Source organism: Pleurodeles waltl, chromosome 4_2, assembly GCF_031143425.1.
Source record: "Pleurodeles waltl isolate 20211129_DDA chromosome 4_2, aPleWal1.hap1.20221129, whole genome shotgun sequence".
Lineage (NCBI taxonomy): Eukaryota > Metazoa > Chordata > Amphibia > Caudata > Salamandridae > Pleurodeles > Pleurodeles waltl.
The window spans coordinates 288,326,632-288,339,827 of NC_090443.1; the positions used below are offsets into that span (position 1 = coordinate 288,326,632).

At 46.0% G+C, this 13,196-nt stretch overlaps 1 protein-coding gene across 3 annotated transcripts in view; it reads left to right on the forward strand.

Annotated features, from left to right (window-relative positions):
* FOXRED2 (FAD dependent oxidoreductase domain containing 2) overlaps positions 1 to 13,196 on the forward strand; it is a 75,151-nt gene that overhangs the window by 43,297 nt on the left and 18,658 nt on the right. For 2 of the 3 annotated variants that reach the window (XR_011202714.1, XM_069231180.1), the window contains exons 3-4: positions 1,419 to 1,945; positions 2,060 to 2,311. Coding sequence is in view for 2 of the 3 variants with exons in the window: in XM_069231180.1 (XP_069087281.1) it covers positions 1,440 to 1,945; positions 2,060 to 2,311 (758 nt within the window). In the remaining variant the exon portion in view is untranslated. The remainder of the gene's footprint in view (positions 1 to 1,418; positions 1,946 to 2,059; positions 2,312 to 13,196) is intronic. The other variant, XM_069231181.1, reaches the window with a different exon arrangement.

Below are 13,196 nucleotides of genomic sequence, written 5' to 3' on the forward strand. Positions count from 1 at the left end.
TGGGTGAACAATTTTTTTTATTGGCATATGTAAATGTGCTGTGATGCGGATGTGGAGACTGGAGTGGGCCAAGTGCGGGGGTTATGATCCCTCTTTCCTTTAGTCACTTACATCCTTTTTCTCCACACATCCTTCAGAAGTCTGTCCATTTTGCTCTCCCACTCGTCATCTATTTTTTTCTTTGCCTGCTTTTCTTTCTTAGTGTTCATTGGTCTTCCACAAGTAAGCAAAGAAACACGTCGCGGGTGAACAATTTATTTATTGGCAAATGTGATGTGATGCGCATGTGCAGGTTGGAGGGGCCAAGTGAGTGGGTTATGATCCCTCTTTGCTTTAGTCACTTACACCCTTTTTCTCCACACATCCTTCAGAAGTCTGCCTGTCTTGCTCTCTCACACTTCATCTACTTTTTCATTGCCTGCTTTTCACTCTTTCTTAGTGTTCGTTGGTCTCTTCCACTTTGCCCCTCTTTTCAAATCCACATATACACATTTTCTTTTTGGATGTCTATTTTGTGATCACTCGATACCTTCTTCACACGCTTCCCCATAGAACCATAATTACAATTGGCTCATATGGGACAAACACTGTGTGCTCTGCAGAGTGGCTAATGATGGGTGGACATGTAGAGAGAACATCTTTATGACAAAGCAAAAGGCCCTGTCAAAAACTTTCACTACGTTTAACTTCAGCTCCAGAGCTCTCAATCAGATCCTGTCCCGAATGCACTTCCACACCCTGAATTCACTTCGATGCCACTGTTTCCAGCCTGAGCTCCACAAGACTAACATTGCAAGAAAAACTAAATTGCAAAAACACATCTTGGGAAAGCAAATGCTCCTATGAAATACAATGTGAAGTAAAACATGAAGTGTACCAGATTATCCATCACTGATGTTTAGATTACCTGAAGGGCTGTTATGTACATGACTAAGAAGGAAATCAGTGTTTTGCTTGTAAAGTTAATTACATGAATATAAGACCCGATAGGCTTTCCGTTTCAATGTTTGGTTTTAAATGCTGAGGATGGGCATGACCCATCCCACTTAAAACCTTGGTAATAAGAGTCAGAACTCCGTGAGTGTTGAACCTGAGACTAATACTGGAAAAGCTCAACTCGGTGAGTGTAGCACCTGTAAGGATGTGCTAATAGTTGGAGCCCACGTGGTGTGTGATGCTAGAATACTGGAGAGAGCTCAGCTTCATGTCTTTGAGTGTAAGACACCGAGGCTGTAGTACTGGTGAAAGCTCAGGTTGGTGTCAGGGATGCATGAGGCTGAAGAAGGGTGGTGGATGCTGCTTGGAGTTAGAGGATGTGGAGCATACGAGTCTGTAATACTGGGGTGACTACAGGTTGGAGTCAGTAAGTTTGAGGGCATTGCCTCTTTTTGTCAGTTAAACCTCCCTTCTCTTCACAGCAGATTCTTTACAACCTCATCATGCCTTTCTGTCGAGGCCTTATGATGTTATTGGTGCCTTTTGCGCTGGCTCCTGTGTATGCCGACACTTCTCACCATGATTACTGCATCATTGGGGCAGGTCCATCCGGTCTACAGGCTGCCTACTTCTTGCAGCAATCCCAACGAGACTATATAGTGTTTGAGCGTGCTAATGTCTCTGGAAGCTTCTTTCTAAACTACCCACGCCACCGCAAACTCATTAGCATCAACAAACGCCACACGGGCCGCCACAACAGCGAGTTCAACCTGCGCCATGATTGGAACTCTTTGTTGAGTCACGATGAACGGCTCCTTTTCACCCGCTACTCCCAGGACTACTTCCCGCATGCCGATGAGATGGTGCGCTACCTCCAGGACTTCAGCGCGGGGCTGCGGGTGCGCCACAACACTCATATTACACATGTGCGACTACACAAAGATCCAGCTGCTTGGAACGGCCATTATTTTGACTTAACAAACCAAGATGAGCAGCATTATAGGTGCAGGTGAGCTTGCTGTAGGGTCAGCTTTGTAGTCCCCCGTTTTAAGTGGCTGTCCAGATTTCAGTGTGCTACCGACAATCTCTCTGAAGGGCTTTCTCCCTGTTCCTTTCTCCTCAGTGTCCTGTTAGTGGCCACAGGCCTTGGAATTCCCCATCAGGTGCCTTTCCCAGGCTCGGAGTATGCAGAAGGTTACGAGTCCGTCTCTGTGGACCCCAAAGACTTTGCTGGGCAGACAGTGCTTGTTCTTGGACGCGGAAATGCCGCCTTCGAGACGGCTGACAACATCTTGGGTGTCACCAATTTCCTGCACATGTTGGGGCGCTCTCGGGTGCGACTGTCGTGGGCCACCCACTATGTGGGCGATTTGAGGTAAGTCTAACCCCCATCCCCTGTTCCTTTTACTCACTCCCCAAAAGTACCATCATCTCGGTTGTCAGCAGTTCTTTGTACTCTTCCCTTAGCTGTTCTCGCTTCACTTCAATGAGCATTTGTCTATGCTGCTTCCTTTTCCTTCAGCAGTGAATGCTTTTCTCCTAACAAGCTCCTTCACAACAGTTCATGCACATCCTTCTTTTTTCCTTTATGCACCCTCTTTCCTCTGTAGCTTCTACTCTCTTCACTTACTTACCTCTGCTTTATCCTCTCTCTAACATTTTGTGGCAACTGTTTCTTAGGTCACAGCCTACCGTACAGCCCAGCTGCCTGGTTTGCTAAAGGCACCTTGGGGGCATTCAGAAAGTTGACCTAGGAATGTATTAAGCACGTTGCTTGCCATTGGCTTTGTAGTTTCTAACTCACATTTTCTTGCTTTCCATTTGCTATATTTATTTGTTTTAGGTTGTCCAGCTTGAGTTCGTATCTTCCCCTGCCCAAATCCTATGTACAGTCTTCTTCTGAGCGCTCCCTTTCTGAAAACAGGCCTGTAAATCTTACCTTGTCACATTTGCTGTGCAATCAAAGACCGAGGTCAAACGTCAGTCACTCTCTTCCAAGGGTGCTGGTTTACTTTTTTTCCCCAGACTTCAAAGTGAAAAGTTTATGTGACAATCTTGCCAGATTCTGGGGGTTGGAAATAGTTATTTTCTAGCACACAACAACATTTACATGAACCTTTTAACTTTTTCAGCATATATCAGAATTAGGAACACAAATAAAGAACATTTTTGTTATTTCTGAATTGTGTTGGAAACAAATATTTTAATATGGTCAAAATAAATCATTACACTAAGTGATGCAATTTCCACACATTTTCGTCTCTGCACTGTATAGTATTATTAGTAATATTGTATGTATGTGCAAACTTAAAGGTCATTTCAATTGAAAATGTATTGTCTGTAATGGCAGTGCGCTACCACATCTTGAATACACCACTCCACACCACTGCATTCTGCACCATGCCACCGTATGCCACTGCACTTTACACCACTTCACACTACATCTCTCTGCTCTACCCTGCACCACTATAAGCCAATGCACTTTTTGCCACTCTGCTTCACTGCACTCCATTCTAGGCCACACCAGCCTACTCTGCACAACTCCACTTTACACCACTGTATTCTACGCCACTCTGCTACACTGCACTCTATGCCAGTACACTTGACAATGCCCTTTACTCTGTAGCACTCAACTCTATGGCACTCAATCCACTGTACACCACTCTAATGTACTAATCTAATTTACACCAATTTAATTTGTCATTACACTCTATACCACTCTACACAAGTGCACTGTACTCTGCTCCTCTCTACACCACTTCACTCTACTCTGAAACAATCTACGCCACTGCACTCTACTCTGCCACTCTACTTTTAACCATTGCACTCTACGCCAGTGCACTCTACACAGCTGCACTCAGTCACTGCACTCTAGGCACTGCAGTATATTTTGCATCACTGTACTGTACGCCACTCTACTTCTCTCTACACCAGTGCTCCCTGACACTACTCTGCAACACTGCACTCTGCCACTCTACACTGCTCCACTATACGCTTCTGCACTCTACGACACTATACTCTGCACCACTCTTCCACTCGCACCACTGCACTTTATGCCACTCAACTCCACTCTGCCTTATACGGCACTGCGCTCTATGCCGCTCAACTCTACTCTGCACCATTGTCCTCTGCATCACTCATCTTAACATCACTCCAATCTGCACCTCTCTACGCCATTCTACTCTGTCACTGCACTCTGCTCTACTGTGCAACTCTACTCTATGCCCCTTTGCTCTGCACCACTCCTCTCTGTGCTACTCCATTCTACTATGCACCACTCTAATCTATGCCACTGCATTCTACGATGCTGCATTGTATGCCGCTGAATTCAATGCCACCTCACGCAATGCCACAGCACTCTATGCCACTATACTCTTCAACACTCTACAACAGTGCAGTTTACAGCAGTCCACTCTACTCTTTGCCACTTCAGTGTATACCACTCTACGCAACTCCACACTATGCCACTCTAATACATGACAATGTGCCATTCCACTCTACCACACTTCACCCCACTCTCATCTACGCTACTAACTTTTAGCCATGCTGAACAGCAGCTATGATGGTGTACAACATGGCTAAAACACATTGGCAAAGCCAATAGCGCTTGCATAGGTGAGACTTATTGGCTTTGCCAGTGTTTGTTATTGATTGTAGCCTAACAGACTTTGCTGTCTGGTTTGTTGAATACTTCTTGGGGACATTCAGAAAAGTGACTTATGAATGCATTCTGCCCGTTGCTTGCCATTGGCTTTGTGGTCTATAGCACACGTTTTCTGGCTCTCTGTTTGCTGGATTTATTTGCTTTAGGCTGTCCAGCATCAGGCCATCCCGCCCATTGCCCGAACCTTGTTTACTGTATTCTTGCGTGAGCTTGCTTTCTGTAAACAGGCCTTTAAATTTTGTTCTTATTTTGTCACATTTTTTGTGCATTTAAAGTTAGAGGTCAAATATCAGGCTCTCTCTTCCGGGAGCTTGTTTGTTTGTTTTTCTTTCTGTGACTTCAAAGTGAGAGATTTATACAACATCCTGCTTGAGTACCCATGTAAGATGAGAAGGGATGTTCTGTTTTATTTCTATCACGCAACAAAAAAATGAACTGTGCTGATGTTTCAGTATATATCAGAGTTGGAATATTTCAGAATTAGTAGAAATGAAGCACATTTTTTGTGTGATTCGAAATGTGGTAGAAACAAATATTTGAATACAATCAAAACACATCAATTTACAAGGTGATGACATTTGCACATATTGCTGTTTGTCTGCAGTAAAACCATATTTTGGTGCAAATGTAACTGCCATTTCAATTGAAATGTGTTTCTGTAATGGCAGTGCGCTACCACACCATGCATACTCCACACTACGCCATTCCACTCTATGGCCTTCTACTTTGCCATGCAATGCCATTCTATAATATTCCACTCCATTCTAAGACATGCCACTTCACTCTAAGACACTCTGCGCCACACCACTCACTCCACAACACGCCAGTTCACTCTACCCTACTTACCTCACTCCACTCCAGCCTATCCCACTCCAGTGTACCCCAATGTACACACCCACTCCGCTACAGTCTAGCCCAATCTACTCCACTCCACCCACCCCAGTTTACCCACTCCATGCCACCCACCCCAGTCTACCCCACGTTACCCCACTCTACCCCACACCACTTCAGTCTACCCCACACCACTTCAATCTACCCCAAACAGTCTAACCCACTCTAACTCCCTCTTTCCCTATCTACTCCACTACGATCCAGTCTGCCACATTCCACTCCAATCTACTTCACTCTACTCCACGCCAAACTACTCCACTCCAGACCAATCTACCCCACTTAAGCTAACCCAGTCAACCCCCACTCCACCTCCCTCCACCCCATCCTACTGCACTCCACTCAAATATACCGTATTCTGCTCCTATTTATCCCAGACCACCCCAGTCCACCCCACCCCAATGTACCCCAGTTCACCCACTCAAATGTACCCCAATCCAAGCCCCTCCACGCCAGTCTACCTGAAATTTACTCCAGTGTACCCCACTCCAGTCATCTCCACTACACTCGTTTACCTCAGTCCATTTTACCCCACTCCAATCCAATTTACCCCACTTGACTTCAAACTCAGCTGCAATGTTTTCAACTCCTCTCTACTCTTTTCTTCCCACTCCGCTCCAAACTACCCTACTCCACCACAATACATTCCACTCCAATTTGCCACAATCTACCATACTCCACTCCAGTCTGCTCCACTCCACTGTACCACAGTCTGCTCCATCCAAATCCACCCACTCCAATCGAATCTACCCAATTCCACTCCAATCTAACCCACTCCACCCCAATCTAACCCACTCCACCCCACTTTAGTCTACCCCACCCACTCCATCCCTATCTACCAATCTACCCCTCCCCAATTTACCACACCCCAGTTTACCCTGTCTACTCAAGGCCAATCTACTCCACTTTAACCCAGTCTACCCCACTCCAATCTACCAGATCCACTCCATTCCAATCTACCCTCCCCAACCTACCCCATCCCAGTTTACCCCGTCTACTCCACACCAATCTACTCCACGTCACCCCACTCTACTTAAATCTACTCCACCCTACTCTACCCCACTCCAATCCACCTCACTCCAATCTACCCCCACTCGACTCTAAACTACCCCAGTCCAATCATCCCTCTTCCCATCTATCCACTTCAAATTACCCCACTCATTCCAATTTACCCTACTCTATTCCACCCAATCTACCCCACCCTAATCTTCCCCACTCTACCCCACCCTAATCTTCCCCACTCCACTCTACCCCACTCCACTCTTCCCCAGTCTATCTCCCTCTACTCCACTCCAGTCTATCCAACTCCACTCTGCCAAATCCAGTCCTCGCAATTTAGGCCATTCCTTTCAACTCCAATCTATCACACTTCATTCCACTCTATCCAATCTATCCCACCTCAGTCTACCAACTCCAATCCACACCACCCCACTCTACCCAAATCTGCCACACTGCATTCTACTCCACCCAGTATACCCCACTCTACTCCAATCTACCACATGCCACTCAAATCTACCCCTCTCCAGTCTAATCTGACCCACTCCACCACAATCCACCCCACTCTAATGTACCTCACCCCACTTCATCCCACAGTACCCAAATCCAATCTACCCCATCCAATCCACCCCTCTTCATTCTACCCGCTCAAACATACCCCAGTCCAATATACCCCACTACACTCCAGTCTACCCTGTTCCAAACTACCCCACTCCTATTTATCTCAATCTAATCTACCCCACTTAACTCCAGTATAGCCCACTTCAATCCAGTGTACCCCACCATAATCCACCCAATCCATCCCAATTCAATCAACCCCACTCCACTCTAATCTGCCCCTTTCCACTCCTTTCTGCCCCAATCCACTGCACTCCACCTTTCCCCAGTCTACCCCACTCTGCTCCAGTCTACCCCAATATATCTCACTCCTCTCTACTCCAGTCTATCCCACTGTAATCTACTCCACTCAGATCTACCCCCTCCACTCCAATATATCCCACTCCAATCTACCCCTCTTCACCCCAGTCTGCTCCACTCCACCCCCAATCTACCCCAATTCAATCAACCACACTGCCCAACTCCAATATACCCCATTCCAATGTATCCCACCCCAGTCTATCCCTTTCTACACCACTCCACCCCAACCCAATCTACCCCATCCCATTTCATTCTACCCCACACTACTCCAGTGTACACCACTCTCCCATTCTACTCCACTCCACTAGATTTGGGTAGGCTGGAGTGTGGTAACACTCCAGCCTACCCAAATCTACCTCACTCCAATGTATTCCACTGCATTCAAATCTACCACACTCCACTCCAGTCTACCCCACCACTCCATCCCAAACTATCCCACACCAATCTACTCCACCCCAATGTATTCTACCCCATTCAACCCCACTTCACTCCACTCCACCCCACTGCAGTCCACCCTACTCCAAACAACACCACTCCAATCATCCCTCTTCATTCTACCCCACTGCTCTTTAATCTACCTCAATTATACTCCACTCTTTCCCAATCTATCTCGCTCCACTGCAATCTCGACTCCACTCCGATCTGTCCAACTCCCCTCCACCCCCTCAAATCTATCCTACTCCACTCTGTCCCAATCTACCCCAGTTCCATCCACCCAATCTACCCCAGTTCACCCAATCTACTACACTCCATTCTACTTTAACGAATCTGTCCCACTCCATTTCACTCCCTACTACCACATGCTGCTCAAATCTACCCCACTCTAGTCCAATCTAACCCACTTCACTCAGATCCACCCCACTCCAGTCTACCTTACCGCACTCCACCCCAAACTAACTTACTCCAATCTACCCCATCCAATCTGCCCCACTCCAGTCTACCCACATAGACTCCACTCACTTCAGTCTATCCCACCCTAACCCAGTTACCCCACACCACTCTATCAAACTCCAACCTACTCCACTCATGTGTACCCCCACTCCACTCTGCTGCAATCTACACCACTCCATCCAAATCTACCCCACTCTCCAGTCTGCCCCAATCCACTCTTCCCCAGTCTTACCCACTCTACTCTACCACCATATATCCCACTCCCATTTACCCAACGTTTATCTACCTCAATCTACTCCACTTCACCCAACTCCACAACAAGCTGCCCCATTCCACCCAGTCTACCCCAGTTCAATCTACCCCACTCCAATCTATCATTCTAATCTACCTAACTCCCCCACTGTAATGTACCCCAATCCACCCTACTCCAATCTACCCCGCTCTATTCCAAATCACCCCATTCCACTCTACCCCAGTCTACCCCACTCCAATCGACCCACCCCACTCCGCGCCACTAGCGTTTAGCCATGCTGAACCTCAGCCACACTGGTGTACAACATGGCTAAAACACAATCACATAGGTGAGATCTATTAGCTTTACCAATGCTTGTTACTCCTGTCTTCCCCTCCCTGCATCCATGCAGTGGTTCTGCGCCAACAAACTTCCCTTCTCTCTGTAACTCCATCACCTATCGTCTCACTTTTGCCTGTAATAAGTGGGTTTGCTGTGGCTATAATTCCTAAGGCTAGTCTGTCCCATAGGACCTACAACTAACACACTGAGAGAACACGCACTGTTGAGCAATAGTTATCTCTAAACACATACAAATATTTGCATCTTGTGACACCTTACCTTTTCAAGTCATAATAAGGTACTTATTTTGCTAGCAGGGCCAGCTTTTGCGCTTGTGGTGCCCTGTACAACATTCTTTTTTGATGCCCCCCCCACCCAATGGCCAACTCCTCAGAATCCCTTATTACCACTCCGCAAATAAGCCCCATATCTCTCCATAGCCCCCATTTCACATACATTCATTTGTTTTAAAGTGCTTGTAAAGGCTGGCTTTACTAACCCACTCAGCTATCCACATAGCAGCAGGCATGTTAACTCTCTACGCTACTTTATGGTGAGTCAAAGCTGCTACTAGACAAAACTCCCATCTCTCTCCCTAGCAGGAACATTAATCGCAAGAGGTATCTTGACATTTTAATTGCTTCCGGAAGGCTGGACGCACAGGGAACTTTTCAGCAGGTGCTTTTAAATCGCAAGTTTAGTAAATTATTGCTAAACACAGCGGTCCTCCTGAGGTCAGCACCTCCAATCCATGCACCGCTCTCCCTCCCTAAAGCACCCTGCTTACTATGAAAGAGTCTTATGTTGCATCTTGAGATGGGAAAATGTCTTGTTTGCAAAGCACAGGGCTCTATTAACACCCTTATGGATATTAAATATGCAAACATTGGACCAGCCAACAAAATGTACATAGAACTATTTATTATTAAGTCTGTTTGTCTTTGACCTAGTAAATGGTCTAAATAAGCATTACATTGGTGCTGTTCCATCTGGGCCCTCAACTTCTAGTCTTATTAATTTGGCTATTTTTCCCCAGTAGCTCTGGAGCACTTCACAGTTCCATACCTAATACACAAAGCCTGCCTTTGGCTCAGCACAGTAGAGGCAGCGTGACAGGACTGCAGGGTAGAGCCTATGTAACTTTTTCTGTCTTAGGCAGTGGTTCCCAAACTTTATAGAACAACAAACTTTCACGACCACCCTCCATTAATGGACATGAGCAGGGGCAAATTTTGATTGTAACTAAAGCATTGTGTGGTAGTGCATTGTCATTTACAGATGGCACATTTTCTATTGAAATGGCCATTAACTTTGCAAACATATGGTTTTACTGATGGAACTAAATAGGACACATATGATAATCTGTGGAAATCTGTTTTCTGTGAATGTTTAGCATTTGTGCATTACCAAGTAAGGTGTCTTGATTTGTTTTGATCCTATTAAAACCTCTGTTTCCAGCATTCCTTTGTTTTAATGCTATTACAATCTCGGTTTCCAGCACACTTCAAAATGTAAAAAATGCTTGATGATTGCTTTCCCAACTGCTGAATGCCTAATTCATTTACAGGTATTTACATTTTATTGTGTGTTCCAAAAAAACACCATGCTGTCTTTTCTTTCACACTCCCTGTGCTGCTTCATGATTTTATTATAATTCACTTTAAAAAGTCCTCTTGCTTTGCAGTCAGAGAAAGAAAAGTAAACACCAATCCAGTGTTAAAAGAACAAGCAACAGTTTGCCAAAAGATATAGCTTGACATGTGACCTCTATCTTTGAAGCACCTACAAATGGGACAAAATAAACACCGAATGTAAAGGCGTCGTTATTAATTGCTTGGACTTTCATCACAAATCATGCATTGCAAGACAATTTCTATGTGTACTCCAGTATCTTATCCTAGGCCATTTTGCTCATTTTACTCCTAATATCATTTGACCACTTCTGTCTCAATTCGTCCAGGTTCACTTTTGTTTCTTCTACCAGTGTATTTTACAATAGCTTCCCTAATTTTCTGCTCATCCCCAGGCTAAAGAACATCTGCAGTACTGGACTTGCGGGAGATTCCATCACACTTTTTGCCACCTAGATATCATCTATGTTCCTCAGCAGGCAACCTTATCACAGGAAATAACTAGGTGGGATCTTGTATGATTGGGTGAGAGTATGGAACAGCTGCAGTTTCCTGCTTCATTTAAATCTTCAATAGTCTCTGTTTGAACTCGTGCTCAGCTTTCAAATGCATTTATCAATTATTTTCTATATGTTCCTCTGTTGTGTATGGGGAGCACAGGCGATTCCAGATCCACTCCTTGTATTTTTTAGGTCAAGCGCTTTTCAGCCTGTTGTAAGAATTCTGTGGGCTTTAAACCATACCCATCACTTTCAATCCTTCGTGGGCTTGCCTTTCAGAAATCCCTTGATGTAATTGGAAAACGCTTTACGTTTGTCCCGTCTTGGGGCGGTATTGTTACCACCTTGCAGGCTGACCCTCTTAAATTGATTATTGCGGGATTGCCGATATACTTTAGCGTGAGTGAACAGTTTTTTTTCTTTTGCCTCCCCCCTTCATGCTCCATGGCAGCCATGGCGCGAACAGCGCAGAACAGCAGCGCAAACTCTATTGGAGGTACTGGAGCGATGGTCACATTGTTCACACTGTTGTCTAGTCAGAGTAATTTTTTTTTTGGGCTCTCCCCTTCAAGCTCCATAGGTTTCACTAAAACACTTGCAATAGATATATATGTTACGTAAAAAACACAGAAATCCTCACAGCGGCTCTCCCGACACAGCAGGAGAGCCAATACTACAATATTTACTGCACTTCAGAAACTTGCCCCATAATGCTCTGCAAGCATTCATTTACAAAACATGTTTGCCCATAACTCTGCCTGTGGTGGCCCTAGGACAATGCGGCCACCACCAAACGTTTGGCACAACACTCTTTCTGTCTAGTTCATTTCTGGGTCCTCACACTAGGTTTGTGGGGACTCCAAAATAATAACCCCTCCCACCATTCAGTGTCTTTCTAAGCTCTTTCATGGCTGGAAATTTTGTTTTACATTTGAGAGTAGCTAATGTTTTGAGGGTCTTTGTAGGAAGTTGGCTCTGTGTGCACTATTTCAAAGTAAGGAATAGTATGCACAGAGTCCAAGGGTCCCCTTAGAGGTAAGATAGTGGCAAAAAGAGATAATACTAATGCTCTATTTTGTGGTAGTGTGGTCGAGCAGTAGGCTTATCAAAGGAGTAGTGTTAAGCATTTTATGTACATACACAAGCAATAAATGAGGAACACACACTCAAAGACAATTCCAGGCCAATAGGTTTTTGTATAGAAAAATATATTTACTTAGTTTATTTTAAGAACCACAGGTTCAAGATCTACATGTAATACTTCAAATGAAAGGTATTGCAGGTAGGTACTTTAGGAACTTTGAATTGGCAAAATAGCATATACACTTTTCACATAAATCACATATAGCTATTTTAAAACTAGACACTTAGTGCAATTTTCATCAGTTCCTGGGGTGGAGTAAGAGTTTGTTAGTTTTTGCAGGTAAGTAAGCAACCTACGGGGTTCAAGTTTGGGTCCAAGGTAGCCCACCGTTGGGGGTTCAGAGCAACCCCAAAGTTACCACACCAGCAGCTCAGGGCCGGTCAGGTGCAGAGGTCAAAGTGGTGCCCAAAACGCATAAGCTTCAATGGAGAAGGGGGTGCCCCGGTTCCAGTCTGCCAGCAGGTAAGTACCTGCGTCTTCGGAGGGCAGACCAGGGGGGTTTTGTAGGGCACCGGGGGGGACACAAGTCCACACAGAAAGTACACCCTCAGCAGCGCGGGGGCGGCCGGGTGCAGTGTGCAAACATGCGTCGGGTTTTCAATAGGTTTCAATGGGAGACCAAGGGGTCTCTTCAGCGATGCAGGCAGGCAAGGGGGGGCTCCTCGGGGTAGCCACCACCTGGGCAAGGGAGAGGGCCTCCTGGGGGTCACTCCTGCACTGGAGTTCGGATCCTTCAGGTCCTGGGGGCTGCGGGTGCAGAGTCTTTACCGGGCGTCGGGATCTGAGAAGCAGGCAGTCGCGGTCAGGGGGAGCCTCGGGATTCCCTCTGCAGGCGTCGCAGTGGGGGCTCAGGGGGGGCAACTCTGGCTACTCACGGTCTCGCAGTCGCCGGGGAGTCCTCCCTGAGTGTTTGTTCTCCACAAGTCGAGCCGGGGGCGTCGGGTGCAGAGTGGTAAGTCTCACCCTTCCGGCGGGAAACGCAAGTTGTTTTAAAGTTGCTCCTTTGTTACAAAGTTGCAGTCTTTGGTGAACAGGGCCGGTGTCCTCGGGAGTT